At 35.2% G+C, this 27,646-nt stretch overlaps 3 protein-coding genes across 3 annotated transcripts in view; all 3 read left to right on the top strand.

Annotated features, from left to right (window-relative positions):
• The window catches only part of LOC144439399 (uncharacterized), a 6,356-nt gene extending 6,192 nt beyond the window's left edge, over window positions 1–164 (top strand). The window contains exon 3 of the mRNA XM_078128686.1: window positions 1–164. This exon is cut by the window's left edge and continues 1,601 nt beyond it. The gene's annotated coding sequence lies outside the window, so the exon portion shown is untranslated.
• Window positions 165–6,822: 6,658 nt separating this feature from the next.
• On the top strand, window positions 6,823–12,691 carry LOC144439400 (uncharacterized). Its single transcript, XM_078128687.1, has 7 exons — window positions 6,823–6,889; window positions 7,468–7,659; window positions 8,571–8,771; window positions 10,289–10,417; window positions 10,698–10,724; window positions 11,457–11,699; window positions 12,474–12,691. The coding sequence occupies exons 1-7, from the start codon at window positions 6,823–6,825 to the stop codon at window positions 12,689–12,691; spliced, it is 1,077 nt and encodes a 358-aa protein (XP_077984813.1).
• Window positions 12,692–15,753: 3,062 nt separating this feature from the next.
• On the top strand, window positions 15,754–26,412 carry LOC144438630 (protein SDA1 homolog). Its single transcript, XM_078127739.1, has 17 exons — window positions 15,754–15,932; window positions 16,309–16,413; window positions 17,630–17,728; window positions 18,107–18,289; window positions 18,662–18,762; window positions 19,265–19,322; window positions 20,160–20,237; window positions 20,727–20,828; window positions 21,358–21,427; window positions 22,218–22,379; window positions 22,954–23,089; window positions 23,297–23,471; window positions 24,030–24,165; window positions 24,316–24,607; window positions 25,169–25,253; window positions 25,903–26,064; window positions 26,296–26,412. The coding sequence occupies exons 1-17, from the start codon at window positions 15,843–15,845 to the stop codon at window positions 26,341–26,343; spliced, it is 2,082 nt and encodes a 693-aa protein (XP_077983865.1). The 5' UTR covers window positions 15,754–15,842; the 3' UTR covers window positions 26,344–26,412.
• Window positions 26,413–27,646: the final 1,234 nt, after the last annotated feature.

A 27,646-nucleotide genomic window follows, 5' to 3' on the forward strand; every position in this document is an offset into this window, starting at 1 on the left:
TTTTCACTTTTCACGTTTGATTTTGTAGCTGGAATATTAGCACTTGAGGCTTGATATTTTTGGAACATTTAAGTTTTCACTGAGAAGTTTCGTGAAATGTATTTGTTATTCGTAAACAGAGTCGGCCACTATATTATAGGAAACTTACGTGTAAGCCTTGATTGTACAAAGATGGCTATTTTGAGAGCAACTCTGAGAATTTCTCTATCAAGAATATCTTAATAAATCAATGCATCCATAAATGCGACTGTGTTGATCTCAGTGTTGGAATAATATAATGGGAAATATTTTCCAAGTTCAGCAATTTATTTGTACTGTAATTAATTTTGATTATTGAAACACTACATCTTGATTTAAAGTTGGTCACGATTTCAACCTGTTTCCGTACTGCTTATTGTGGATAATATCGATATAGCATTTTTTTTACAACTATCAACGAATACTTTGTGGTTGTTCGATCAAAACATAATACTACAGTTACACCAGTACAGTTTTAGAATGGTGACAGATTCAAAACCAAGCTTTTACTTAAGACTTTAACTTGCCACTACACTACCTTAAGATATTATTGACTACTACAGATACAATGTCTGTTTAGTCCCCAACGGGCACCGCCCGGAGTAACATACTATGTGAGACATATGCACGCTACATATTTTTTTGTTTATGCGTTTACACTCATTTCTCTGGCATGCACCAACTGATTTCAACCAAACCTGGCATAAAGGTATAGTATACTATGTGAGACATATGCACACCACTGTGTTTTACGACCGAGGCAAATATGGTCGAACAGTAGCCATATTTGTTGTTAAATTTCACAATATTTGGAGGTATATCAGATACACACACACACACACACACACACACACACACATACACATGTATAAATGCTCTTTTATATGTTCAAAACATGTATTTTTTTTTATAAAAACGCATTTCACATAAGCATTGCATTCATTATACATTTGTATTATCTGTAAATTACACGGAACTTGTACCCCCTCCCCCTTAAGTTCTATGAATAAATTAAAAACTTCAATATTGTGTTATTTTGTTTTTCGTTTCAACATCAAACAACACAACACAACACAATTCGATTTAAATGCAAACAAAATAGAAACACAGACCACATACAAAATACATACATTGACGAAGCAAACACAATGCAATACATTACAACACAAACTACCAATCGCCAACACATCTAATACACACACATCTATGGAAACCCATTCTAAAGCGGCGACTCATTGTGGTGTGAAATGTTTACTTCCATACTGTTTTATGTGCTTTTATTCATTGTGTGAACATTTACAGCTTTCCAATTGTATTAAAATATTTTACAGGACTAAACAGCAGTTTTGTCACTGTTATACTCATTATATAAACCGAATGCCAAGAAATATTGCATCATATACATTGTACGTAAGGGATACATCAGGAAGATAAAGACAGATGTGCGAAGGCCAACAATTATAGTACACGATTAACTTGGAATATGAGTGCGAATTGTAGAAACATTTGTCTGCCAACCTATCTCTACTTGATTTTTTTCTATTTCCACCCTGACGACCCTTGATTCTACGTTGATGCTACACAGCCACTGCCAGTCAGTCTATATTTTCGTCACGGTTAATCTGTATTAGGCTTTCGATTGCTACAGTTTTAGGGACCTGCAGCCAGCTATGGTTGGTTGGATCATGGAGTACTTCCATGGATAGATTGACACTGTACTGCTACTTTCCCCGAAAATATATGAATGATATTTTAAAATATATTTTTAATGAGAAACATTATTCCTAGCACCGATACAGAGGCGATAAAGGGACTGTGGTTGAGTGTTACCATGCATAAGCTTCCAAAAAACGATGAACAAGCAAACGACATTTTGTCTGACCCTAAAGGAGTCTGACGCATTTTGAGACTGGAGCCTAAAGTCTATATACAAGATACATGGAGGTCACGACAGGGATGCTTCTGTCCTGTGAGTCTGCGCCCAGTACAACTGAGAGTCACAGATAGCCTCTGGTCGGAAAGCATATGTAACATGGACAATAGATATGATTTTCACCAATCAAAGTGACCCTTTCTAAAACCTATACATTATGATACCTTTACTAACCAGCAAAGCTAATTGTGTTGACTGGCTTCTTAGGTAATACACCGATGTATCAGTTGGCGTATTGAGTTGCAGGAAATTTTCCCAGCTTACTTGATCAAAGTGCACTTCAAAAAGAACAGTTTTGTTAAGAGAACGTATGTTGTCATTTTCTTGTTTGTAGTCATTTTCGAATCAGACGAATGGAATTTATGATTATATACTGTCATACACATCACCATAAACGGTAAATTTCTTACACACTCGAATGGCTTATGACTGCAGCCTAAGTGTGAAGAGCACTCGACAGATTTTGAATGCAGACAACATATTCTTGTGATCAGGTGTTTTCTATTCCCCAAATTGCTATTACTTTGACACCAACGACGAATAAACACTGAAGAACACTTATGGCTCCAAGTGTAGTAGCAAATCAGATATCCAAATCTGAATCTGAATCTGAATCTGAAACAAATGTAGTATCAAATCAGATATCTGAATCTGGATCAAATGTAGGATCAAATCAGATATCAGAATCTGAATCTGAATCTAAATCTGAACCAAATATAGTATCGAATCAACAAATAAACACGAATATGATAATAAACAGATATTCAAATTTGAGTATCATCTGTTTTATTCCTGTTGTTTGTAAATGTCAAAGTACTGCTACTTGTAGACGAATACAACTTTTGAACTGTGAATATTCTTCCGAGAAACATATGCAATGCGGTTGGTCGAGTCCTTTGCGAACGTCTGGCCTCGGGAAGATAATACTAATCACATTTGGAATCCGAAACCTGTTTTGATGAGCTGAGGTTATCTGATGTCACTGAAAAACACTAAAGAGTTTGCGGAAAACTTAAACCTTGTTTGTGTGGAGGTTATCATGTTACATATAAGACACGTGCAGACAGTGGTCTTTTCAGTGACATATTCTGTGACTAATCTACTGCTTTGTTAGGGTTATTTCTGATTTAAATTGAAATGTTCATTTTTTAATAAATTTTCACGCCACGTGCTGCAGCACGGTTGCTGACATGTATATCTGAAAACCCTATAAAACACTTAAACCCTGACTATTCATACTTTGAGCTAGAACTCATAGCTCGAAAAGTTGTGTTTTAATAAAGTAAAATACGAAGTTTCAAGATTTGGTGGCATCTAGGCTTTTTATTCAAGGAGTCTATCGATGCTTATTATGAATGATTGCGGGCGAAAAGTGGATTCCGAAAATAAAAGCAGAAGTTTCCGCCATGATCTGATGGCAGTCTCGAGTGTTTCTATCTACAACACATGCCAGTGCCGGGAATTGACACCTTCCATGATAGCTGTCGCGTTAAATCATCTACTGAAGCATTTGTCGTTTTGGGCTCTCATTATCACCAATCTCTGGGCCGACGGAACATGATTTGCGCCCTCAACGATGAATCTTTCCAGGCTGTTAACGATGCAGTGGCAATTTTTTTTTCATGTAGACAAAATGGTCAAACTATAGTGCCTTTGGCCTTACATGGCATCAGCAACGAGATGTTAATTGGAAATAAAGGTTAGACTGGTGTTAACGTTATCTTACATTTTTTGTGCTTACGGTTGAACTCAGACTCAGAAACGTCATTTTCACCAATTTACATAAATATTATCATTCATGCATTTAGTTAATTATCTGAAAATCCTACTGGTAGAAATGAAATTTTGTAATGTTTTCTATGTTGTTATAAAGCGAAATTCGTCCATACTAATTACTATAACTTATATATCGTTTTACCAATTTATTGTTGCTGCTTTTCCTTACACATAGCCTATAGGATTGGGCAGAATGAAACAATTAAAGGAGCGAGATATAATATGTATTAAATTATATATTCTACATTATAAATTACGAAATTTATGAATACAAGTACATAAAAATATATGGGTATACAGAATTTGTAAGAAGGTCGTGCATATTCATGAGGCTGCAATAATTTGCATAACAAGTAACATTATTAGCTATTTTTATATGTTTAACGAAATTAATGACACAGCTGATGCATGCTACACGAGTGAAGCATTGAACCCTGCTACTATTTGACAAAATAATTTTTAGTGAAAGTGGTACTCAATTAGCATAATTGGGCAAAGTAAAACAGAAGTGTGTGTTTACGATAATCCGACCGACCTAAGCATTTTTAAACATTTAACTTGAAACGAAAGATGACCTTCATGCACGTCTGTTTACCCCCATATTTCGTCATAGTATAACAGAAGGGGGTATCTGACCAACAGTTCGTTTGTTTTTGGAGCGAAGCAATATTCTTACAAAACAAAACAAATAAATAAAAAACAAAACAAAATAAAGAAGGTAAAGATAAAATATATATTATTTAACGCTATTAGTATTTTGGGGCAAAAAATGTGACTATGATGCTATTATTGGAAAGAATGTTTTATTTGAGAAACTTAAAACTTAGTACACGTATTCTATTTTGTTCAAGCAGCATGTGACTGATATTTTGCAAGCTGATATCACTAATTATGTGAGCGTATTTTCATTAATTAAGTGACATTGATAGGTACATCATTAACATACTTAATTAACAGTGATAGGTACATCATTAACATACTTAATTAACAGTTATAGGTACATCATTAACATACTTAATTGGTTCAACATACATTACGTGTTTCATGATGCTATCAGGCGTACCAAACATTGTTTTCACTATCCATGCTACTAATTCCGAAAATACCCCCCCCCCAAAAAAAAAAAAAAAAAAAAAAAAAAATTAAAAATAAAATAAAATAAAATAAAATAAAATAAAAATAAAAATAAATAGAAGTCCTGGTTAACAGTAACCTGTTGTTTAAAAAACCTGGTGTGATACCTAATAAGATTATTATTTTGTTCTGGGCCTACTCTTTCTATTGCTCAGTCAGATATCTATGTTGACACTTAACTGAGCCGGACTGGGTCTCTAATATACCAGGGTATGATATTGCATGTGTTCCCTTAAAACCCATAGAATGACTATTTATCTTTAGAGTTTGCAACCACAACATTTTTTTTAAAAAATGTATTAAATGACACATTATTGATCTAGCTACAAATATTGAACTCAAATACTGATTTTTAGGGTGATTTTATTCATCACATAAATGAGAACTTGAGTCTTGTCGGTGGACAAGTACCGAGGACAAGACATCACCAGAAAATAGCCTTTCTAGGAAATGTGAAGTTACAGAAGAGACGTCTCACTTTATTTCTAGTTTCTAAATCATTTGATTTTCTTCGAGATAGATATTTACCAGAGTAATATTGGAGGCACCCAATCTTCTTATAATTTGTTGTTAATTCTTTCTGATAAAGTTTTTCTTTTACTAGACAACCGTTTCCCTTTTCGTTAACGTACTTAAAGCATACAAACTTAGACATAATAACCATTAATTTGATGATTTTATTGCACTTTTTGTCCACCATCTTCTTCAGTCAATTATGTATAACCTTAATCATAATATGCATATCATCTTTATTAATTTCTACTGCATTCTGCTCCAATAGACCTATTGCAATAAATTGAACACATTCGTAGACTATTTTGTCAAATTTACAAAAATGTATAGAATACGTGTTGATTTTATATTAAGTACTCAAAGACACTGAAACTTGAAAGACAGTAAAGTGTGTAATATTGTAATGTGAAGATTTAATATTCAGGGGATGACATCACCGGCAAGAGATCAGGTTATACGACAAGTACAGATAACCCCGAAATTGCATAATAGTTTAATACCTTCATTGACTATTTTCTTTAAGTTACAAAGATATCGAAAACTTTCTTTGATTTTGTTTCAAGTCCTCAAAGACATACAAAGACAATGTAATATTGTAATGTGGTGAATCGTGGAGATGAAATTGATGAAGGTGAATGACTCTGATAACATAAAAAGATGTAATATTGACATACAAATTGATATTTATAGACAGGCATATCATTAATTAATTGACATTGATAGCTAGGTGTATCATTAACATACTTAATTGATTCAAAATGTGTAATTCTTTACGTCTTCTATGATGTAATTAGTCGTGTCAACTATGTTTTACAACATACACTCAGGCTAAAAAAATACGAAAATACGATAGTTTTAAGGGGAAAGGTAAATCCTACTGTAGTATGTTAGTGACCCTTTACTGATTAGGTTTACTATGTATGTGTACACTTGTCTGGGTGAAACATATAAACAGTTGGTCCAGAACAAAAGAATAGTTCACTAATACGATAATACTAATTCGAGAATCTGGATTTGAAACCCTTGCCTTAACTAAACTCTTGGAATTAAGTAGTAATTGGATTTCACGTCCATTGTAACAGTTGCATTGTGAGATGCTAAGTTAAGTTACAGATATATATTAATTGTTCTAATAGTTTCCTTGGGGGGGGGGGGGGGGGGTTGTATTGCAGACACAAAACGGTACGACGAATCCACTAAATTGTCGACAAACTATAACAAGAGATCGGCAATTCTTCTGGATCCGGTCATGTGATCTTGTATCCGGACCAGGTGATTGACAGATGTTGGTGTTTTTTACGTATGACGGATACGTTGTATCCAAAATATAGGTTATTGATTATGACTATTATTTTAATAACTAATTCAAATTCACAATGAATGTATAAATATGCCTTCCACCGTTCCACAATTTCATTCATTCGAGTAACCAACGAAGTGAAGACACCATGATGAAGGCACTGTTGATGTTGGTCATTTTTGCTGCTGCAGTGACGAATGCTTATGCTGAGTCAGGTAAATAAATTATTTATTCAACTGAATTTAAAACTATCATATTATTATTAGGATCAAATTGTGTATTTTCTGTACACTGTGACTTTTGAAACCCGGCTCTATATATTCGGGTGCGAAGTAAGTATATTCTCCGATTCAGTGACATTGAAAGAGTATTTAATTGCTGGCCGAAGACCTCTACTGCACACACGTGCTTGATAACATTTGTCAAATGTACAATCGCCTGACTGATACATATTACATCCATTCTTGTTCTTCCTTGGTGGAACCATTTATCACATTTCTTAAATGTTGTCGTGTCCCCTTTATCTTCCACGATCGGGTTCGCCTACGGAAAGGGATACCCTTTCAGTCCAAAGGCGAAATTACCACATCTGAAATATTTTCTTATGCTATCTTATAATACACGTTGAAGAGCAAAACATAGACGAAATGGCTCCAACAGAAATATAGACGGGGAAAGTCTACCCTTTCGATAAGCATTCAGTATGCATATGTGTTGTTAATGTCATAATCAAATAAGCTGAAACGTCGCCTAAATGGTATAAATAGTGAAAGTGATATTTTTTTTCTTTCAGAAAACGTCGCTTCAGGAAAATCGGTTACGGGTATTGGAACCACAATCGATCTACACAAAATAGTAGATGGTAACCCGCTATCATGTGGATTTGTACGTAAACCAACGCCTAACGGTCCTTATTTCAAAATCGATCTCGGCAAGGAATACGATGTCTCAAGAATAACAGTCTTCTTGAATCCTAATAAACCACGTGAGTCGTTCAACTGATATATAGTAACCATTTAATTGAACATTACATTCGATGCAAGCACAATTTCTCGTTTTCAGCACATGCATGTTACATTGATGTAGTTTACTATCACAGAATGATGTAATGTGTGTGTGTGTGTGTGTGTGTGTGTGTGTGTGTGTGTGTGTGTGTGTGTGTGTGTCTGAAACAGTTTCGCTTTGAAAAAAAGATAACGGCAAAAGTAAAGAAACATGTTCGTGTTTATACGATACATAGACAAATGAGTTTATTTACCTTCAATAATCAATGTATTGATTCTGATTCTGAAATGACATTGCCGTGTTTGTATAATAGATATATTTATATGATAAATGTATGTGTTTGTGTATAGGAAAATTTAAAGAGCACAAAGGTGTAAAAGAGAAATATTGTGTGGAAAAAGGCGAGGCAGCTTTTATTTCAGCTGTATTTCATTATGTTAAGAGGTCCAACTCATAACCAAACAGGCTGAGGCCATTGCGCCAGGTGTTTAGCTCCTCACTTTGTTTATTTCCCAGAATTCATTCCTCGTCCCAGTATTTAGCAGACCTCTTCTGAACCCGATTTGCCAATCTCTATAAATTTGCTTTACAGAGGTCACGCACTTCAAGTTTCGAAAATGATTTTTTTTGTTCCCCTATTTAGCATGAATTGAACTTGAAATGAAATACTAGTACAGTCAAAATAAACACAGCTTCGACTTTGTCATTCTTAAACATACTTATGCTCTACACACTGATTTTCATAAGTAGTATTGATAATCGCAAGTAGAAAATTACATCAATTATTGAACAGCAGAATATTTACGGTTATATTTATGATCTTTATTTCGTTACTAATATGATTGACTAATTATATAATGAAAACATTAATTTCTTTTTTTTTCATCATAGGCTCTTTTCAAAGTTCGAATGTACGTGTTGGAAATGACGACTTGCCGAGAAACAATCCCATTTGTTTTAGCTTCAATAATAATGCTAAATCGCCCATAGAGAACAGTGGGGATTGTCAACTACGCGGAAGATATGTGTTTGTGTGGAAGGAAAGAAAAAGTGTCCAAATGGGTGTTTGCGAAGTTCAGGTGTTTGGTGAAGGTATGAACTTCATTATCTTCATATCCCCAATACAAGTGACATAATCTTACACTGAGGCAAATAAACAATGTTTTACAATGGCATGTACAGTGTGGCTTTTGATGAACAAAAAAACAATGTCAGATTTCTCATCAGACGAAAAATCAGACCATTGTTAAATGGTTTTCATCTTTCACATTCTAACGTTTCTTATTAACAAAAAATACTCTCCAACGTTACGTCTTGTGTTTATAAGCTTATGCCACCCAGTGGTGGTTAGTTCAAATATCCTCTAGTTGCTTTTGTAAGTTTACGTTGTAGCTTTCAGAGACGCCATACGTTTCTCTCATATAATAACACATAGGATGTAAGTTTACGTTGTAGCTTTCAGAGACGCCATACGTTTCTGTCATATAATAACACATAGGATGTAAGTTTACGTTGTAGCTTTCAGAGACGCCATACGTTTCTGTCATATAATAACACATAGGATGTAAGTTTACGTTGTAGCTTTCAGAGACGCCATACGTTTCTGTCATATAATAACACATAGGATGTAAGTTTACGTTGTAGCTTTCAGAGACGCCATACGTTTCTGTCATATAATAACACATAGGATGTAAGTTTACGTTGTAGCTTTCAGAGACGCCATACGTTTCTGTCATATAATAACACATAGGATGTAAGTTTACGTTGTAGCTTTCAGAGATGCCATAAGTTTCTACCATATAAGAAACGCCACGGTTTCTGCCGTATAATAACATAGGATGTATAGCACTGCAAATATCTGTATCTTTCTAAATCTGATGACAGCCTTACCGTGCAGCATCCAAGAACATTAAACTTTGAACATAAAAAATAAAGTTCATTAGACATACATTTACGTGGAATCTCGTTTTGCCAACTAGTATAACTTATCATTATTACTATTTCAGAAAAAATATCCATATACAGAATTAAATGAAAGAAGGGAAAAGAATAATAAATACAGCTTAAAAAGTTCTCTTACACCAAACATTACACAACATACTCTGGGATGAAATAGGATTACATAATAAAAGAAGTCTGTCTAAAAAAATACACGTGATCTTTACCGAAATGTGTATAGCTGTACGATACAAAAAGAATCGCCAATTCGTGTCGTACAAAAAGAATATTTATTGTTCACCCATTGTATAATATTTCTGCTGACTGCCATAACGCAATGTGACACATGGCAAAAAATAACCGAACGCGGAACAACAGCTTATTAAAGTATATCATGCGTAATGTAGGTGAAGTAAACTCCTGAAATTTGAAATGTAACCACCGATGTAATGAAAGCTTTATTAAAACAAGACCAATTACACAAACTATGTACAAAATAAAACAACTCAATAGTTATAAGAATAACTTCATTTTTTTTCTGGTGTGTCGTTCTTCTAGAATTTACTCCTTTATAGTATTAAGATATCAAGAAACTAGTGTAATCAAACACAATCTTACCGTACTATTTGTAAAATATGGAAATAAAAGACGGGTTTATTTGATATTCACAGTATTTGAACCAACTGAAGCACCGACAACCGCAGCACCAACCACTGAAGCACCAACCACTGAAGCACCAACCACTGAAGCACCGACAACAGCAGCACCAACCACAGCAGCACCAACCACTGCAGCACCAGGTAGGGTTTCAATGACTTTTCGATAAGTGACCCAACATCTACTATGATTGATAAATGTAAATAGAAATGAGGTGTCCTAATTAAAGTCTTTTAGATAACATAACATAATTGTCATGTAGGAAGACATTGAAAATGATGGCTCCAACATTGCATGACATCAAATGCAGGTAATATTTTGATTTGCTTCCTTGCATTGAAAGAGCAGGAAAAGAACGCGTTTCTGTGCTCAGACAGACATTGGTTTCATTTTATCTTAATTTCTGTTTTTTGTTTATTACAGATGTAACAACGATCCCAACAACAGTTGGTAAGTTAGTTTCAAATGTAATATCGACTGGATCGATCCAGTATAAAGTGGCAGCGCAGAGAGAGAGAGAGAGAGAGAGAGAGAGAGAGAGAGAGAGAGAGAGAGAGAGAGAGAGAGAGAGAGAGAGAGAGAGAGAGAGAGAGAGAGAGAGAGAGAGAGAGAGAGAGAGAGAGAGAGAGAGAGAGAGAGAGAGAGAGAGAGAGAGAGAGAGAGAGAGAGAGAGAGAGAGAGAGAGAGAGAGAGAGAGAGAGAGAGAGGAGGGAGGGAGGGAGGGAGGGAGGGAGGGAGGGAGGGAGGGAGGGGGGAGGGGGGGGAGGGAGGGAGGGCGGGAGGGAGGCAAACACACATGTGCATTCAATAAATACATAGGCATACGTACATACATAGTTCATACATACATACATACATACATACATACATACACACATACATACATACATACATACATACATACATACATACATACATACATACATACATACATACATACATACATACATACAGACATACATACATACATACATACATACATACATACAGACATACAGACAAACACGAACGCACACATGCACACCCCACACTCATACAAAGATAATACATACATTATATATATATTTCTGGCCAACTTTTAAATACAGTCCGCAATAAACATGTGTCTGTTTTTAAAGTACATATTCAACTGGTCATGTCATTAAGTGTTCTTTATATGTTCTTTTTCTTTTACTTCAAAAGCCTGTGAATTCCCATCATTTATCAAACCCGTCACTGAGGGCGTGACTGTAAGTCAAAGTTCTACAAATGCAAAGGTTGGTGGAACTGCTGACAGGGCAGTAGATGGAAACAAGGATTCTAATTTGAGAAGTGGGAAATCTTGTACTCAGACCAACAAGGAATTCCAACCATGGTGGTTGATGGAATTAAGCGAGTCACGTGGCATCTATAAAGTTGTCATCACCAACAGACAAGATTGCTGTTGTAAGTATATTACATTGAAATACTACAAGTATACTTGGTCAGAGTGAAGGCGTCTATATTTTCCAGAGTACACTTAACATTATACTTTTCAAGATAAATAAATGTGTTACATACAGAAGTATAGGTGGCTTAGTATTCGTCTGCAAGTCAGATATATGTGATGACCACGTCAACAAGCAGGACACAAAGCTGTACAAACAAACCCTTTCATACGACATAATGAAAATATAGCGCGTTCATCAAAACGAACAAACAAAGAAACCTCCATACGGTAGACTGAAAGATCCTTCATTATGTACATTAAAGACTGGCAACAATCTTCAAATGTTTTCAGTTTGTCATTCACTTTTAGTATTTCAATGAAAATATCGTCTTCGACATTTTATATATGTTTTTTCTCAGTTAATTATTGTAATCTCCTGAGGACTTACGCGCTTCTGTTTCGCAATCTCACTGACCATTTCAAACACAGATGGGTTTTAAACATAATTATTGTATTAAACCTGGAAACTTTAGCATGTCTACATGTATGTACGAGCCAGTAATCACATGGGGTTTAGCTCTGGGTTTCGCCGCTAATGCCATGGTTAACAAGAGCGCCACCAACGACGAATCTTTCGGTATATCCCACACACGGGTAACTTGGCTTGAATTCAGTCATTTTACTAGATGAAGTCAAAGCGTACTTTAAAGTCTGTAGTTTTGTTATAATATAAAGATGCAACTGTCATTGCTACACATGGACATTAATTCTGTTTTCTTTTTAATTTGTAGCCTTCCGTATTAAAAATGCCGAAGTACGTGTTGGTGATAACCCTGATTGGACCAAGAACCCAGTCTGTGGTAATATGGTTCTCGGTAAGCGATCTAAGCAGGAAACCATCACCGTAGCGTGTGGGTGCGATACTCCTATGAACGGAAAATATGTCAGTATCCAGCTGATCGACAAGACACAGATGCTACATTTGTGTGAAGTTGAGGTTATGGCTTAATAAATTCTCTGATTGGTTGTATGAATTCGCGGTCAAATGTGCAAACGCATTCGTTACTTTGCATGCAAAAACCTTATCGCCAGTTCCTTCCTACCACAGACAGGGAAGAAATTCATTGTCTGTGTTCTTACCAATTACACCGATCGTGAAATTACATAATCGAATAACGACCATAAACTGCATTTTCATGGTGTATATTTATTTTGCGGGATCAGAAATGTCTTTTGTCCGGTGAAAATAAAGAACATGTATTGGTTGTTGTCCTAAAACCCACATATTGTATTTAATGTGTCTATCTACTGACCTACCTACCTACCTACCTACCTACCTACATTTCTACATACATAGATCTACCTACCTACCTACCTACCTACCTACCTACCTACGTTTCTACCTACCTATGTTTCTACCTACCTACCTACCTACCTACCTACCTACCTACCTACCTACCTACCTACCTACCTACCTACCTACCTACCTACCTACCTACCTACCTACCTACCTACCTACCTACCTACCCACCTACGTTTCTACCTACCTACCTACCTACCTACCTACCTACCTACCTACCTACCTACCTACCTACCTACCTAACTACATTTCTACCTACCTAGTAGACGTTTCTACCTACCTACCTACCTACCTACCTACCTACCTACCTACCTACCTACCTACCTACCTACCTACCTACCTACCTACCTACATTTCTACCTACCTAGTAGACGTTTCTACCTACCTACGTTTCTACCTACCTAGTACCTACCTACCTACCTACCTACCTACCTACCTACCTACCTACCTACCTACCCACCTAGATACCTAACTACATTTCTACCTACCTAGTAGACGTTTCTACGTAACTACGTTTCTACCTACCTACCTACCTACCTACCTACCTACCTACCTACCTACCTACCTACCTACCTACCTACCTGCCTGCCCGCCTGTCTGCCTGCCTACCAATATGTAAAACTTGGTACACGTATGTTATTTTGTTCAAACAACATGTGACTAATATTATTTTGAAATTCATACACCCTGATATGACTAAGTACAATACTTTTATCACAATTTTCTACCTTCAGTTATGTAACCATAATGTTTACCGTGTTTTTAATATTTGAACTGTGTGCTCATTGGTCACCTCTTGCAATAAACTAAACACGTCATAGAATATTGAAAATGCATAGTAGTTTAATACCTTCATTGACTATTTTCTTTAAGTTACAAAGATATTGAAAATTTTCCTTGATTTTGTTTCAAGTCCTCAAAGACATACAAAGACAATGTAATATTGTAATGTGGTGAATCGTGGAGATGAAATTGATCAAGGTGAATGACTCGATAACATACAATGTAAAAAGATGCATCATTCACATACTTAATTGATATTTATAGATAGATATATCGTTTCTTAAGTGACATTGAAATAGGTGCATCATAAACATACTTACCGGTAATTGATATTTATAGATAGGTGTATCATTACTTAAGTGACATTGAGATAGGTGCATCATTAACATACTTAATTGGTTCAACATGTGTAATTCTTTACGCGTTTTATGATGCAATCAATCGTATAAACTATATAATGCACCAGCTGGCTAAAAATTCCAAAAATACGACTGGAAAAAGGTAAGATCCTACCCTAGTATATTAGAGACCTAGTCCGGACCAGGATTAACATTTGGAAGTGTTAAAAACAGATATCTGACTGAGCAATAGAAAGAGTAGGTCCAGAACAAAATAATAATCTTATTAGGTATTACACCAGGTTTTTAAAACATCAACAGGTCACTGTTAATCAGGACTTCTATTTATTTATTCATTTTTTTTAAAATTTTATTTTCATTTTATTTTATTTTATTTTATTTTTATTTTTTTTTTATTTTTTATTTTTTTTTTTATTTTTTTTTTTTTTTGGGGGGTGCTTCCTGAAATTCTAGAGAAGAAACCCATAGTATAACTATTTATCGTTACAGTTTACATCATAACATTAAACGACATATTATCGATCTGGTTACAAGTATTAATATTGAACACGCATACTGATTTTATGATGATTTTGTAATTGAGTCTGGTCGGTGGGCAGTACCGAGGACAAGACCATTAGAAAGGCATTTCATTTTAGAACAGGCATTTCACTTTCTTTTTAGTTTCTAAAACATATGAGAAAAATAGTGACCAGAATAATATTGAAGGCACCCAAATTTCTTATAATTTGTTGTTAATTCTTTCTGATAAAGTTTTTTTTTTACTAGACAACCGTTTCCCTTTTCGTTAACGTACTTAAAGCATTCAAACTTAGACATAATAACCATTAATTTGATGATTTTATTGCACTTTTTGTCCACCATCTTCTTCAGTCAATTATGTAACCTTAATCGTTATATGCATTTCGTCTTTGTTAATTTCTACTACATTTTGCTCCAATAGACCTATTGCAATAAATTGAACAATTTCGTTGATAGTATGTAAGGTACACCGTGACACATCGGTCAACCCCTCTCATTGTTAGCGCGGTTACCCAGACTCTCGCCGTTGAGGGCATAACCCCGATGGTGAAAAACAGGATCCTGAGATAGGAAAAACAAACCAATCAGATGACAGATATATTTCAAAACAGCCAAACAGGAAACTCTCAACACAACCAATGACATACTATATCTAACTAGAAAAAGAACCAATTACAAAGAGTAGCTAAACAAGAGATGACATCCCGGGATGACATCACAACTTTGTGTGGAGCCACAGTCCCTGATTTAATAAAAAAAAACAAAGGAAATAGTGAGAGGGAAACAGAGCAGACACAAACAAAACAAAACAAAAACACATCTCGATCATCCACACAAAAGTTTAATATTCGTTGTGTGGAGCCTCTTCACTTTCCGTGTTTTAATATTAAACCGTAAGAGGCTAGAAAGACCGGTGAGGGAGGAGCGACACACGGACTAAGAAAAGAAAAGAGTTACTGTAATTCTGGTTGGCGCACGGGGGCGCACGTCGGATACTGGAGTAGAGCTTGACCTTGCACAACAAACACAACTTCCTGGATGTCACCACATGTGTACTTTTAAACGGAGACGCCGTCGATCGTCAAACTCGTCATAAATGAAGATTTAAGTTTGTGTTATTCCATAAGATTGATAAGATGAGTAACAGGAATAGAAACCAATTACCCAATAACCTTCCGCAGCTGCAGAACTTGATCAAACGAGATCCACCGTCGTATACAGATGAGGTAAGCACGGGATCGATTCCCCACATAACTCCATGCTATTGCCATTACAGTACGGAGCAATTGTAATACTAGTACTATTGCACAATATTGTGGGTTGTGGTAAATAGAGTGATGTAAACCTGATGGTTTGAGGCACTATTGATTTGACCTGTATCATGAACATAATGGAAGAGAGGAGAACATAAACTTGCATTGACCTCCTACAAGTACGATATTTTGGTAATATAACAAACTTATTGCATTTAAAAACAAGATATGAATTGTAGAAATATACAACAGAAAAATACATCATGTCCAATCACCGTGTCCTTATGGCAAGGCTACAAAGAATATATTATGATTTGTGTCAAATGTGTACATGTCCTCTTTCCATTAGTTCCTACAGCAGTATAGACACTACCAGTCCAATGTCCAGATATTTCAGCACAAACCTTCAGTGTATTCCAAGAGTTTGGCAGAATTGATGATGTTCTTGAGTCAGGTGAGGGATTTGTATTTAGTATTTGATGTTATCATTCATAGTATTGTACTGTGAATCAGTGTGCCCTCTAATGATAGCCAAATTGTGTTGTTTTGAGTCAAAATGGGAAAAATTGGCATTCCTTGTGAGTCACCACATAGTAAGAGATAGGGGAACTCTAAATTGTGGTGTGTCATTAGAAATTGTGTGCATCAATGGTGTGTCAAATTGGCTTAGAGGGCACACTGATGTGAATGGAACAATGTATTTTTTTGATACTCATCTTTTCACTAGCATATTTAACTGCAACATTTTTTCAGGCCTCAAGAAACCAGGATTCATTTTTAAAAAAATGGTCTTGAAGTCATTAATAGTAGATATGAAATCGATATGTTAATCTACAAATACAAAAAAATGTATGAGGTAGCTATATTTGATATCATTTATGCATGTATAGATTATGAGATAGGCAGACTATCCAAAATACATCTAGGATCTAGGTCACAGATTGACCTTTGTATTTGCATGGAGTAAGTGAGTGGACAGGGTGTCAACTCCAAGATCTACGTGTATAGTCAAACTTCAAAGTTGAAATGTCAACTAACAAAACAGTTATTAGCTATTTGGGTTACTAAAATGTTATTATATTCTACTCGTACTTGTATATAATGTCTTCTTGACGTAATGTCAAGATGGTGCATAGTTCACTTTACTAAATCTTGAGGGTGAGATTATTGTATGTCTGAGAGGAATTCACCTGATATGAAGATTGTTAATATGACAATGTGACAGACAGACAGATATTGTGTATACATTATAGATACACCATGGATGTATTATGGGGACCTACTACATCCATAGATACACAATGACATACATATACATTAGATTCAGAGGGAATAAGGTAATAAGGGTTCACTATACTCATTGCCTGGTTTGACACTAGTAGGCAGTGTGCCCTCTAATGATAGCAAAATTTTGTTGTTGTGAGTCAAAATGAGAAAAACTGGGATTTGTTAGTCACCACATAGGAAGAGATAGGGGAACAATGGATTTTGGTGTGTCACTCGAAATTGTGTGCATCAGTGGCGTGTCAAATTGGCTTAGATGGCACACTGCTAGTAGGTATCTATTACCTCAAGGGTTGTTATGTACATGTAATGTAACACAGAGAACAGTCTATTAGCATAATGTGTTATTCATTGTGAACTCAAGCTTTCTTGATTACCTGTTTCAGGTTGCACATTGCTATCCTGATCACCTGGCTGACTTTCCTCAAGAACTGAAGGAATTGTTACACAGACATTACACTGTACTGGACCCAGATATAAGAATGGTAATATTGAGTTTTTACTAAGATTTGCAATCCCCAGTAATAATAAAAATGGTGAAATTTGCATAGCTTTCTATACCTTACATTTGTACCATAACTATGATGGGAAGCCACATAAAATACTATGGAAACTCAGTCAGATTTACTTGTACTTACTGCCAAAAATAGGGGTAGGGAACCCTGTCGGAATATTACTATTTACTTTCTGAGGAAGCCATTGTATATAACTCTGTCTTTTCTTGTGATAATCTAGGATAGTAGACTGCCCTCACTGACCACCTCCGGGTTGACTGATGTGCGAGGGCGCCCTGTCACAGCGCACCTTACAAGACTACTAGGAAAGATACAGTTTTATTTGTCAACATGTTGCTTCTCTTACAGACATTTTGCCGTGCATTGATACTCCTTCGGAATAAAGATTTGTTGTCTCCAACAAGCTTACTTGAATTGTTTTTTGAGTTGTTCCGATGCCAGGATAAACTTCTGAGGAAGACTCTATACAACCATATTGTAACAGATATTAAAAACATCAATGCAAAAAACAAGAATAACAAGTTAAACACAGTAAGTAAAATCAAAATTTGTTTCACAGAATCTTGGAATTGCATTGACTACCAAGCAACTCTTGCATACAACACAATGTTTCTTCTGTCTGTTATGATGTGTTGGAGGTGACTGCTCCTTCAGTTTGGAACAGTCTTGCCTATTTCAATCTTAACTATAGTTTCTCAGTATTCATTCATTTTGTTAGTAGTTTTGTGTTGGTGCCTGGAGGTCTTCAGAAAACAGGCACATTGGTGTTTTTGTTTATCTTTATCACCAAATGTATTCCTGTGTACAGTAATGCCAACATTTAAGTTACAAAATAATTAAAATTTCTATTTTGGATCACTAATTTCAATTGATCTTGACTATGTAGCCCTGTATTCTTTCCAGAGCCTACAGAATTTCATGTATACAATGCTCAGAGACAGTAATGCCATTGCAGCTAAAATGTCACTGGATGTCATCATAGAACTGTACAGACGAAATATATGGTAAGATATTGTCAGACAGCTAACTTTTTTAACTGACTTTTACATGTACTTGTGTATATATTAAGTAAAAGATTTTGTCATGTGGGTTGTGCTGAGATTAATGAGGAATCACCAAGCCTGGTGTATATGATGTGTAAAGGCATGCACAAACTAAGTTATACTCATGCAAGCCCAAATTATAGGGTTATTCTACATCACAACAACATACATTTATATCCCGCATTTCTGTGTTGCTTGAAATACATTTGAAAAAATGTCAAACTGCCATCATTTACTCCAAGTTTTCAAAGCTTGTTCAAGTGTGATTATACTATCACCCAATAGTTTGCTTCATTCAAAAGTTGTATTGTATTAACTATTAATAAGACATACCAAAGTTGATAGATTACAGATCTGTTACAATAATTTTTGCATACTTTTATATTATTATGATAAAGCTGTATCTCCATCTTACCAAAATGAAAACATACTCAATAGTGGAATGTGTTTTGTTTGTTTTCAGGAATGATGCTAAAACTGTCAATGTCATCTCTACAGCCTGCTTCTCCAAAGTAACCAAGGTATTGTAGTCTTTAACAATAGCCTAATTATGAAATAACATTTTTGAGAAAATATACGATTATCATTTCTCTCTCTCTCTCTCTTGCTCTCTCTCTCTCTCTCTCTCTCTCTCTCTCTCTCTCTCTCTCTCTCTCTCTCTTGCTCTCTATCTCTCTCTCCTCTCTCTCTCTCTCTCTCCTCTCTCTTCTCTCTCTCTCTCTCTCTCTCTCTCTCTCTCTCTCTCTCTCTCTCAATTAGAGAGCAATTTTTTGATAGATGGAGTATGAGAGATGAAGAGAGGTTTATGTATATGTGTACTGGAGAAGGTTCACTAGAAGTCTCAAATGGTCTTGACCATTTAATTGTTTCAATTTAATTTGCCCAGTTAGTTTTTACAGTACATACCACATCAGTTAATATAACCCAAAGATGTCTACATGTCAGTGTAGCATAGGCAGGTATTTGCAAGAGTTCTTAAGATGGATTCTTGGTTCTCTGGGTTGTACGTCACTTCAATGTAAATCCACTGTCCATTATGGAAACACATTACATGAACTTGTATAATTTTACATTTGTTGATTGAAATGAGCAAATTTCATTTAAAAAATGTATTATTGTACATTTGCATGAGTGTTACCTGGTAACCTGCATTCACATTTACATAGAATCTGTATCTGTAGAATACTGTGGGCATTTTGAAAAACAGATCATCACATACACCGATACATAAATGACAGCTGGTAGCTGGTATAATGGGAAGACCAACAGTATGCATGCTTACGAATTACATACACAGATGCAAGAAATCACTGGTACGTATGTAATTATGTCATTATTTGATTCTGTTTCATCAATAGATCCTGGTTGCAGCATTGAAATTTTTCCTTGGAAAAGATGAAGATGAATCCGGGGATGAAAGTGATAGTGATTCTGATGTGAGTGATGTTTTATGTAATCCCATGTTTTAGATAATGAGTTTTGTTGAGACCATCCCATTCTCATTTGCATGAAACAAATAACACATAAAGTATACAGTTGTGCTACAATGCCATTGGTGCTATTTTTTTTCCAAAAAGTGTAAAAGCTGTGAAGTTTCTATGCTAGCGTCTACTCCACCACCAACAGAAGGTGACACCACATTTCTCTGGTGTGAAAACATGTATAGAGCATGCACAAATGATGTCATAAGTTTTGTAGTGATGTACAGGCATCATCACAAAAATCTTTGACCTTTGGTAAACATCATCTGTGTTGAACAATGCACAAATTCTACATGTCATGTGACCATGTATTGACAAATCACAACATAGGAAATGGATTAGGTGTGTTACAAAACCATACCTGTAAAACATTTTCTTGTCAGCCATTTTGTTTGATTTCTTGTTCCTGACATCCATAAAAATGATAATTTTGTCTAATATCAGGATGACCTTCCCAGTGCAAAACAACTGGTTATCAAAAAAGGTGTGAACAAGAAAACCAGGAAAAGAAAAAAGAAATTTGAACAGGCCATGAAAGTAATCAAGGTAAGCAGTCTTCACAATTGTAATATTGACTTGACAACATTGCTCACACTGTAATCACTTGTTAACATATTGACGTTTCTGTCGTCGAGTTAAGTAGCATACAGTATTCTCCCTAGAATTTTTTTGAAAGAGGGCTTGAAGTCAAGTAACTCCTTCTGTAGTTGAGAGTCGGAGACTACGAATGGACTCTGGTCACAGTGTACAGAGGGTGATTTTCATTTTATGTAGAAATGAAAAGAAGGCTTGGTGACCTTGTGTTACCTTGTTCAGGGAGAACTGGTACATCTAAACTAAGTGATGTAGATTCCATTAAGAACAGATAAAAAATAATACCCATACAAACTATTAGAATCTCTATTTTTTTACTGTGAAGAGCATCCAGTGTCACAGTTTCATTGTTATATATGGACTGGTAGTTAATGAATGACTTGTCTTTGTGAGTTTAAATGAAAGCTGTCACGCCATCAGATGTTCACCTGTAAAAGTCTTTATAGATTACTATGTTTTCCTAACTCTGTTTACTCGACAGAAACACAGGAAGAAAAGAAAACCAGAAACCTTCAATTTCTCAGCTTTGCATTTGTTACATGATCCACAGAGTAAGTAGCAAGTAGCATGATATTAACTATTCTCATTGACAAGTTACAAAATTATGGCCACTTTGCCCTCAAACACCAAAAACCAATTATGGTTTGTGAAACCATTACTGCTTCTGCTTTGATCTCAATACAAAGTAATGTGCTTTAGATGACTTACCTGAAGGCAAATAGTTTGCTGTTTTGTGATGTAATATGACCAAACAAAGAGAATGTAAGGGACGATCGCACAGTTCCACATATGCTCAATAAGCAAACTTTGTTTCCTTTAGGAGGGGGGGGGGGGGGTCTGGTATCAAGACGATTTCTGAATTTCATTTTCGCATTTCTAACCAAATTTTGATGGAGAACTTTCACTCCTTCAATGATAACAGCTTGTGTATTTACTTCTGAGAAGTTGATAAAATATTACTTCTAGTGTGAGATATGGTGCTGGGTTTCTGGTAATATTTTAATGTGTTTGCAATCACGATTTTACATTACATCGATCATAGTGGTGTGACCACAACAGTTTTCATCATAGTTTACATCATACATGTATATAAACATTTGATGTCGCACTTGTGAACGCTCGTTGGGGGAGGGGTTTTTGACCTAAACAAACGATGTTCGTTTGTTCAGCTTGTAAGACATTGTGCGATCATCCCTAATTCAGTATGATTTTGACAACAAGTATTTGAATTGTTTCAATGTTGTTTTTGTTGTCGTTGCAGAATAGTTAAGTCATCATTCAAATTGATGAATTAGACGGAAAAGTGAAATTAAAAATGTAAATTTGTGTTATTTGATGCAGGTTTTGCAGAGAAGCTTTTCAGTCAAGTAGAATCATCAAATGAAAGATTTGAAGTACGGTTAATGATAATGAACCTTGTATCCAGACTTGTAGGAATACATCAACTATTTCTCTTTAATTTCTATCCATTTCTACAAAGGTTTGTACAGCCACATCAAAGAGGTAAGTTCCTTGTTGTAAAGGCAAAACATTACTCTAACATCACAGTCTGTTCTTTCAGACTTAAAATATAACAAATGCCCAATCAGTGTATTGACGAGGAGTCCATTTGAGTTTATTGAAATTATCTTATATTGTAATATCAGTAAAAATTGTAAATAAACAAATTATGTGATTGGATGAATGAATGAATGAATTTTGAACTACATACTCAGATGATATTTAATATGAAAATATCTTATATTATCAATGCAGTTTGTAGATAAAGCACATAAATGGAAATCAGTTTGAATGGCTTTCTTGTGTTTTGCTGGGCAGTAATTTTATCTGTAAATTTTTAGAATATTTTTCGCCAAATAATTAAAACTCAAATCCCTAATCTAAATCAGTTATGCCACTGCTTTTAATAGTAAGTGTTTTCCACTGTTTATTTTTCCATACTTGTGTACAGAAATAGATGTCAGCTTGAACAGAGTAAGATCTGATCTGCTATAGTAAGTTATAGTACATGTAGATATGTTAAGTAACTTTATAGTAAATGAGAGGAATAGTTATTTTCATTTCTATTTACTTTCAGAGGTAACCAAGATTTTGCTGTTTGTTGCCCAGTCTAGTCACGACCTTGTACCACCAGAGGTTATCCAACCAGTTCTTATGACAATTGCAAATAACTTTGTCACTGAAAGAAATTCTCATGAAGTGATGGCTGTAGGGTAGGTTTCAAACCAACATTGATAGAGAAATGTAGATTGTAGATTAAACAAAACACCACTGCAGAAAATAAAGGCATTTTGCTGAACTTTGAATTCAGTCGTTTCTTAATTGCTAAAGGAGATGATAGTGTACAGATATTACACACTTACAAAATCAAAATATCGATGAAATATAACACCATCTCATTATTTTATGTTTTTCTCTAGAATAAATGCAATCCGAGAAATCTGTACAAGGTGTCCACTCATTATGACTGCAGATCTACTTCAAGACTTAGCCCAGTACAAGACGTACCGTGATAAATCAGTCACAACAGCTGCTCGGTCTCTTGTACATTTATACAGACAAGTGAATCCTAATTTACTACACAAGAAAGATAGGGTAAATGTGGTTTTTGTTGTGTACTTTGAAGGGCTATGTGTCAACCCTAACTGTTGATTGATTGATTGATTTATTGGATAACCAACGGGAGCTAGTCCCATTTATAGGCTTTGGTTCATTGTTAGTGCAGGAGGAAACCGGAGTACCCGGAGAAAACCTGTGTTGTATGGTAGCATCAAACTGAGTGACACTCTTCTTACTTACGGCTTAATCCAACCCAGCCGACACCTGGGTCAGCACATTAGGATTACATGGATCATTCTTTTATACTGTACCAAATTTTTCTACCGCATTGCCAAACAACTCATTCTCTCAAGTAATCTCTGGTACATATGTAATAATGTACGCTTCCTGCCAGTCAACTTAACATTATCCTGTCATACTGATCAGTTACATATTCAATATCCATCAGTGTGGTCACATCAATCACAGACAATTTATCTGTTTATTTTCATTTTATCATAAAATTGAAATTTCAGAGTAACAATTACTTCTTGTTAGGGGATTGAACTTGTACCCTCAAACTTACATAGCGATGATCTCTTTCTTTTTTATCAGGGTAAACCTACGGCAAATAGTGAAGAACTGAAAGTGAAGGACTATGGAGAAGTGATAGCTCCAGACTTTGTTCAGGGTGCTGAAATCTTGCAAGATAATGTAGATGGAGATCAAAATAACGATAAAGATGAACAAGGTATAAATAAAAACCCTGCACTTCAGAATGAATGACATTTACATGTTGTTGTGATGTAGAATGACAAGGGTATAACTCCCATACATATATCTTTTGTGTGAACCGTTCAACTTGGCTTGCGTGTAGTATAATGAAATTGATTTGTTCTAGATGAATGGGAGTCAGCAAGTGAGGATGAAGATGATGATGATAGTGATGGCAGCTGGCAGGATGTGATACATTCTGATGACGAACTTCAGGATGAAGCTAATGAAGATGAAGATTTACCTCTTGAAGAACGAGAGAGTAAAGCTGCAAATATTACCCAGGCAAGAATTCTAACCCAAGATGACTTTAAGAAAATCAAGTTGAAGCAAATGCAACAAGAAATGTCATCAGCTAAAGGGAAAGGAAGTGCAAAAAAGAGAAAACATGTTGAAATACAGGAAGATAATAATGAGAGGTACACTTCTATGTTTATGTGTTGAATTAGTATAAATTATGCAGCTGTAGATAAACCATGGGAAGTTATACAATACCGCAGGTTTCAATTTTTCTAGCTTCTGTAAGTACAGTGGTCAAACACAAGTGTAAATAGTGTAGAAACAACAGCTGTTTGTTTGAATGAACTGAGGACGAAGTACAGTATGCATAGATGATGTATTTTTATTGTCATAATTAAGCATGATTTGGATCTTACATCCATAATCTAGCTGTGTGTCAACTCTACACATTAATTTGAATGGTATTACCATATAAGTATAACACCCTTAGCACAAGTGTAAATATATTGCCACTCACAAGTTGTGGGGTTTTGTTATTACATATTTATATCCAAATCAACAATCAACTCTGCTCCAGTTGTATTTTGTGCACTTTGAACAACAACCACATGTGCATTTGGACACAGGTTGTATGCAGATGTAGTTATGTTTTACAGAGCTACAGTGCAAATAACAAAAGTATGCCATTTACAAATATTGAATCGTTTTTGTCATTTGTTATTTATTTTTCTTTATTCTAGTGGGGAGCTTGTAAGTTTGAAAAGAATTGAAGTGATAAATAAACGACCCAGACATGACAAGGACTCAAGACTAGCCACTGTTATGGTGAGTGAATACTTAATTCTGCACAATATATGTGTACATTTGTACATTTAAGTGTGTGTGTGTACATACAAGTGCATATGTGTACATACAAGTGCATATGTGTACATACACGTGATGTGCTGTCATATGGTAATGCAATGAGAGATGTAAGTTGGTCAGTCCATTGTAATTCGTGTATGTGTACAGTGTACGTTTCTCAAGTGATAAATCATGAATAAAAGATATTCTACGTATTGAACTTGAATTTTATCTCTTTTTCTGAATTATTAAGTACCACATCAACTCAATTGAACCACTCTTAGTTCTAAAATAGATAGATAGAACAACATGAGTTGTGTACATGCAGGCAAGGGCTGTGCTTATTTTACTAAGAGATGTTGATGTCATTTAAGTATACCTTGATTTATGTGTAAGCACTGTTTATTTTGGAGATTAGTTGCTCATTTATAAAAGGAAACCAAGAATGATAGCTAAGGTCAATTTGTCAGTCTGTTGTTTGGTGAAAAGTTAATTTCAAATGTAATATTTATAACAAAATAAACAAAAATGTAACCACATTCTTAAAAATTGATTAGTATTAAAAAAGTACAAATAAATAATATATCAGGAATAGCATATTCATTTGTTATATTTAACCTCTAATTCATAGGCTGGCCGAGAAGGGAGAGAAAAATTCACCAATAAACAGAGACGACAAAATCCACATGCAAGCACAACCAACAAAGAGAAGACTAAAAAGAAACCTTTCATGATGATTAAACAGAAAAGAAATGTGAAGGGTAAACAGAAAAGATCATTTCGAGAGAAACAGGTAAGATGAATTTGTATATTTCATTGCCAAATGAATTCAAATTCAAATTCAAAAAAGTAAGCAAATTGCAATGACTGGTATTCTCCCCATCAGAGCCAAACATGTGCTTCCAAATAGCACCCCAGTGGTCAAACTATGCAATCACTGGTAATTGATCCAAACAGGTGCTTCCAAACAGCACCCATATTTTAAATTTATCTAATCATTTGTTCTTTTTTTATTTATTTGCAGATTGCTCTTAGAAATGCATTACTGAAAAGGCAAAAGAAGAGAAAGTAAAAAATACTGTAATATATTCAATGACTTATTATTTTAATGTATTCTGTATGAATCGTACATTTTCAGATTCAAATAAACCAATCTGATGAAAACCTTTTTGCCCTCTGCCAGTATCATTCTATGTGTTCATAAAATTCATTGTACTTTTAGTGGTCTTAGGTTATATTTATTTTGTTATCAGAAGCACCATGTAAATTAATTGCAGTGAGCTCAGCTGTATCCGAAATTTTTTCTCGTGAGGGGGAGTATTCGCACCACACCTACTGTTGATATCTTCAAAGCCAAACTCAAAACTTATCTATTCCAAAGAGCATTTATGAGAACAGGGAGCGCCATTGGGCATCTTTTGATGGATATCAGGCGCTTTATAAATTTGTGATTATTATTATTATTATTATATTACAATGAGCTCCATCCGTCTTTGTGTCTGTCCGTCCCTAATACATCATTTCTCAGACATGAAATAGCCAAGTTCTTTTAAACCTGGCACAAACGTGCTATATCATATTGTACATATGCATGTCACTTTGTTTTTCGACATATGCCAATTTGATCAAATGATGGCCACATTTGCAGTTAAAAAATCAATATTTACAGCACAAGTCCAAAACTGTAATATCTAGAGATGCCATTCAAGTGTCTACCCCCTATTATCAGGTGCAAGCTTTCTTTTATCTTGACCTTTACCATCAGGGTCAATTATTGAGCCATTTCTTGCTTATAACAGACACTTTGTCTTATTTATTGTGTCCAATTTCATTTAAATCATGTCCACAGGTAATATAGAAGAAAAAATATACATTTGTAGTGCTCCTATTATCACTTTTTACTGAATGGCCATATTTGGAGTAACAAATCATTGTATTTGCTGGATAACTCAAAAGGTTCAAGTGTCGAACCCCATATAATCACATGTAAGCTTTCTTGTAAGAAAGTGATGTTTGCCCTCCACCTTAACGTGGGTCAGTCATCAAAATCCTGCATATTGCAGACCATCTGTATCATTTATGGGTGGCCAATTTCTTTTAAAATCATGTCAGAAGGTAGTTGTATGCCATGACGGGGTTTCCTCACACGTCAGCCAACCCCTCCCTTGAGAGGAGGCTGGTGAGGGCGGAACGTCATGAGATATCTTACAGTCTAGTCAGAAGGTAATGCAAAACAATAAATATATAATACATGCATTACTTTTGTTGTTCACCTAACTTTTAACTGATTGCTATATTTGTGGTGAACAATTTGTAGTGAATGATTTACTACATAACTCAAAAACATTAATACATGGAAACTTTAATCAAGTTTC

Source organism: Glandiceps talaboti, chromosome 8, assembly GCF_964340395.1.
Source record: "Glandiceps talaboti chromosome 8, keGlaTala1.1, whole genome shotgun sequence".
Classification (NCBI taxonomy): Eukaryota; Metazoa; Hemichordata; class Enteropneusta; family Spengelidae; genus Glandiceps; species Glandiceps talaboti.

What these genes read in the sequence shown, in the direction of transcription:
- LOC144439400 (XM_078128687.1), top strand. Translation starts at nt 6,823, where the DNA reads ATGATGAAGGCACTGTTGATGTTGGTCATTTTTGCTGCTGCAGTGACG. An exon ending in GAATGCTTATGCTGAGTCAG is followed by an intron (nt 6,890 to 7,467) that starts GTAAATAAATTA and finishes TTTTTCTTTCAG; the next exon opens with AAAACGTCGCTTCAGGAAAA. An exon ending in CTTGAATCCTAATAAACCAC is followed by an intron (nt 7,660 to 8,570) that starts GTGAGTCGTTCA and finishes TTTTCATCATAG; the next exon opens with GCTCTTTTCAAAGTTCGAAT.
- LOC144438630 (XM_078127739.1), top strand. Translation starts at nt 15,843, where the DNA reads ATGAGTAACAGGAATAGAAACCAATTACCCAATAACCTTCCGCAGCTG. An exon ending in CACCGTCGTATACAGATGAG is followed by an intron (nt 15,933 to 16,308) that starts GTAAGCACGGGA and finishes TCTTTCCATTAG; the next exon opens with TTCCTACAGCAGTATAGACA. An exon ending in AGGCCATGAAAGTAATCAAG is followed by an intron (nt 20,829 to 21,357) that starts GTAAGCAGTCTT and finishes TTTACTCGACAG; the next exon opens with AAACACAGGAAGAAAAGAAA.